General features: G+C 32.5%; 1 protein-coding gene across 1 annotated transcript; it reads right to left on the bottom strand.

The window, feature by feature from the left end:
• Positions 1-3,488: 3,488 nt before the first annotated feature.
• Positions 3,489-4,501, bottom strand: LOC148691139 (uncharacterized). The gene has a single exon (XM_088683789.1). It carries the CDS (start codon positions 4,368-4,370, stop codon positions 3,711-3,713), a length of 660 nt encoding a protein of 219 aa, XP_088539915.1. The 5' UTR covers positions 4,371-4,501; the 3' UTR covers positions 3,489-3,710.
• Positions 4,502-4,769: the final 268 nt, after the last annotated feature.

Raw genomic sequence — 4,769 nt, 5'->3', positions numbered from 1 at the left:
AAATATTGTTCTTCATCTAAATGATTAATATCTTTTATAAGCTTATTTACAATATGATCAAAATTTTGCTCAATATATTTAAATTATCAAAAGCCATATGAATACTCTCATTTTCGATCTCAGTTTCATCCTCTTCTATTTTTTCTAGTTGTTTGTAATTACTAAACCTAATTGTTGCTTGACCTGTACTAGTTTCATATAGTTGTACCTTATTTGGTTGTCTATTTCTTCCTACTTGTAAGTTAGGTAATATCCACTGAGTTTCTTCTAAAAAGTTATTATCTACTGATTTTGCTTCTATCATATTTACATGTTTACTACCAAATGTTTGAATTAAAATTTGAAATTTTAAATTAAACTTATGATTATATCTATTAGACACTTTACCAATATACATTAAGTTAATACACAAATTTTTATAATCTCATTTCATGTTATAATTTTTTGTTCTTATGTCACATCCCGACCCGGGTGGCACCACTTCCCGGGCCCGTTCCACCACCGTAGCACGATATTGTCCGCTTTGGGCTTACCATTCCCTCACGGTTTTGTTTTTGGAAACTCACAAGCAACTTCCCAGTGGGTCACCCATCATGGGATTGCTCTAGCCTCCTTCTCGCTTAACTTCGGAGTTCCTACGGAACCCGAAGCCAGTGAGCTCCCAAAAGGCCTCGTGCTAAGTAGGGATGAGAATATACATTTAAGGATCACTCCCCTGGGCGATGTGGGATGTTACATCTTATGTTTACTTTAATATATTTACTAAATTCATTAATTGTCATAATATAATTTGGAACACATCATATGATTGGTAAGTTTGAATTTTAGTCTACTTCAGCTGTTACAATTGCTGCTTATTGGTGATTATCTCATCTGTCATCATATATATATATACTAAAGCTTTTATGCTTACTCGTACTCTGGTTAATCATGTTATTCCAATTAATATTGTTCCTATGTGAATCTGACTGAATTGTGATTTTCTCAAATGAGTAACTACTTATTTACTAATTAAATTAAGTGTAACTTCTTTATCAATATAACTAACTTTATGTTGACTGATGCTATTTATAATTCTACTTCTATTTTCAAATAAACCTAATTGATACAAATTATATTTATTTTTCTGTGTTCTCTCAAAACCTCTTCTAATGAATTCTTGTGCTTCTTCTTCATTTGGATAAATATTTTCAGCTCTAACTACTTCTTTCTTTTTTTCCTAAAGAGTTCCATTTTCGGTTATCAAAAGGATTTAGCTTAGGTCTTCTAATATTATTATTTGCACTTAAAGTTAAATTTTCTAATTTATCTAACAAAGATGGTGGAAGTGATGAAGATGTGTTATGTAAAACTTGATTTATTTCTGTTATTTGTTCTTCAACTTGATCTAATTTCTCAACCGAACTTAAACCTAATTGAATAATTAAATTATTTTGTCTAATGGGAATATTACTACTGGCTACTTGTGTTGAAAAATCTGTTAAACCTACTGGTTCTTTATCTAGCTTACTACTTTCTTTCAAAACTTGGATATATTATCTGCTAGTTCTAGAATCAGTCATTAAACTAATAATTTATCTATTTTTATTATGCAACTTATCTACTTGTTCACTCAACTCCTTTTGCACTAATTGAATTTTTTGAACTTCTAATTTTAACTGCTCAACTATTTCTAGTGATCTAAGTTCTACTTGCTTCGGCTTATTATTTATGAGGTCAACAAGCTCTTTTATCTCTCTTTTACTAGGAAACCTTTGAATATTTTTAATTATTATCTTCTAACTGAGATGTAATATAATCTAAATTTTGTCTAATTGTTTTTATGGAATTTTTCTGAAAATACTCTAACAAGTGGTTTAACAAATGATTATACTTATTATTTTCTAATTTTATATTTTCTGCTTGACTAATAATAAGATCTACAATACTATTGACTTGTGGATTTTCTTCACTATGTAAAATATGATTATGCTTTCTTAATGGAAAATAACAAACTAAACTATTTTGGTCTAAGGTTATTTTTCTTTTTGAAGGTTCACTAATTTCTAAATTAAGGTAATCGATCATAAACTATAGTCTACATTTCTCTAAAGTTACGGCTAACTGGCTTCTTAGAAACTATCTTTCTTCTCTCAAGGTCTCTAAAGTTTGATATGTTGCTCTTTTTGCTTCTAAAACTTTATGCTACACTTCTGTGTTATCATATTTATGAATAAATGAAGGATGTTCAAGATAATCAAGATAAAACTTTTGCTTCTTCAAAGTCCTGCTAATTCTTTTGGGTATATGTGATAATCTTTTCTTTATGCTAATTATAGTTGGGTGCCTCAGACAATAAATACTTGTTGGTTGTGGTCGACAAGTTCTAAAAGGACAATAATATCTGTTGTTCATACAAATTAAACAAGTGTGATATCAGTTATGTTAATGAATTCCGTCTTCAAGGTATTTTACTATTATAATTATATTATTAAAATTCTAAACTTAGTTTTGATACCAGATTCGCTAAGCAGGCCCGAATAAATAGTTGGATGGCCATTATAACAACTAGACATAAAACCTTGCACATGGAACTCGACATGTTTCAACATGACGACCACTCACAATACAGGTATAAGGCCTTAATGACTAAACTCAGAGGTACGAAGAACTCAAAGGTATCCTAGTTAATGTCCAGTTATTTGTGTAGCAAACATTCAACTATAACAGAGTGCTTGAATAAAGTATGATCGTCAGTTTAGCAAGTTAATAGTATAACTACAATAGTGTTTTCCTGTTTTGGAGTAGAATTCTAATTAAACAAACACACTAAAGAAAGAAAAGAAAACTTACTAAGACTTGGAGATTACTTGAATAAATACACTTGAACTTTTATTGATATATAGAATGTTTACAAGAGAAGTGCTTACAAAGAAATGTTTACAAAGGATGCTATGAAGACTACAGATGCTTGAGAGTATGAAGATGGTGTGAGTATATGATGAGAGTATGGTGTTCAGGTATTGAGATATTGAGGTGTTTTTTACAATGAATGGAACTCCACTTATATAGACTGAATGAGGATACAATGGCATTAAAATTATAAATAAATGGTGTGGACATCTCCTTGGTACTTGTCCTTTGTCACTATGCTTCTACTGTTGCTGAAATTGTCAGCACTGTTTCTGAAACGTGGTCTGACTTTTGCTTTGCATGTGAACTTGCTTGTCTCCTTTTGCACGTGAATTTGCTGTATGGTTTTGTCTCCTAGAGCCCAATTTTTGTTTTTGCATGTGATATCCTTGAAATGTTTTTTCCCTTATCTTCTTTTTCATGCCCATTTTGGGTATTATTGAATTGTTTTGTCCTTATGATTAAAAGGAAAGTTTTTAGGGGGTTTTGGTTAGTTTTCCATTAAACTACAAGATGAATTAAGTCTCTTCTCACGTAAAACCTTAATTAGGGAAAATAGAGGGATGTCCATTAAAGAAGAAGAAAAGGCAAAAGTCTTTGGGCCTCAAAAGAACGGCACTTTTAACATACCAATTTTATTGATCACAGATGCATAACAATAAGATTACTTCTTCTACTCTTTTATGCAAAACGATATCTAAACAACTCTAATATACGCATCTAGAACAAAATTAGATTTCAAGTGCAAGTGGTAGCACACACTGCCTGACCACTGGCCTACGCACATCTACTTTAAAACTTACAACTATTCTTTGCTACTAAAGGCCATCAGTTACGAATAGCAGTTCAAACCTCCTCCTCTCATTAACCCTTGCAATCAAATCATCAGCTCTTTGGTTTAGTTTTTGATCATCATCAGGTAAATTAAGCTCATCATCATCATTATCATCATCATCATCTTCATCTTCATCTAAATCCTCTTTCACCTCCTCCATTACTTCCTCACTTTCTCCAACCGATCCTTTCTCATCTACAGCTTCTAATAGATCTCCACAAGTCCTCTTCAGCACTACCCTTTCTTCAACCAAAAGAGTATTCAAGGTCTTGAGTTCCCTTTCTTGGTGGCCTGAAGAGCTCTGCTGGCTTTGGATCCTTTTCATACTTTCGTATTGGTCAACAATATTAGATGGCGAAGTCCCTGTTGAAAAGATTTTGGATTCTCCTATAAGGGCAACAACAATGAGATTCCCTAGAATGAACACAAACTTGGAGCTCAAGAATACTGAACTGATTTTAGGGATGGTAACGCGGACAAAGACCTTCATGGAAGAAGATACATAGGGAAGCCACAAAGGGCTAAAACAGAATAAACTGCAAGTTAATGCAGTAAAAAATTGAAGGACGAAATTGCTCAAAGGATGATGGTGTTTCTTGTGTTTGTGGACTGCTTGGAACTTCAGTAACTTGATTGGATCCATTTGGAGGTTATAAATTCAACCTAAGAAAAGGGTGGAGTACGAGGTAATTCTAATGAGGAAGAGCTAGCTCAAAAGACAATCTCAGAAAAAATGGGGTAGGTTTTCATCTGCCTGACCGTAAGGCATTTGCAACCACTGGTTTATATAGTGGGTGAAATGGGGTTAATTTGGTAATTAAGATTCATCATACTCTTTATATTTTACTTCATATGGGAGAAGGTGACTTTTAAAAAGTTATGGGGAGATTGATTAGTGTTTATTGGTTACTTTTATTTTTCAGGCTAAGCTAACTTTGCTTTTCACCTGCTTGCAAATTTTTAACAAAAGCTAAAAGGATTAACATGCTCCCAGTACACAAAAACCTGGGACTGAAGAAATCTAATTCTGGGTTCATCAGAG

This window comes from Pyrus communis, chromosome 14 (genome assembly GCF_041283825.1).
Source record: "Pyrus communis isolate YQ-2024b chromosome 14, ASM4128382v1, whole genome shotgun sequence".
Classification (NCBI taxonomy): Eukaryota; Viridiplantae; Streptophyta; class Magnoliopsida; order Rosales; family Rosaceae; genus Pyrus; species Pyrus communis.
The sequence above is the reverse complement of the archived record's forward strand: the minus strand, read 5'-3'. Positions and strand labels throughout refer to the sequence as shown.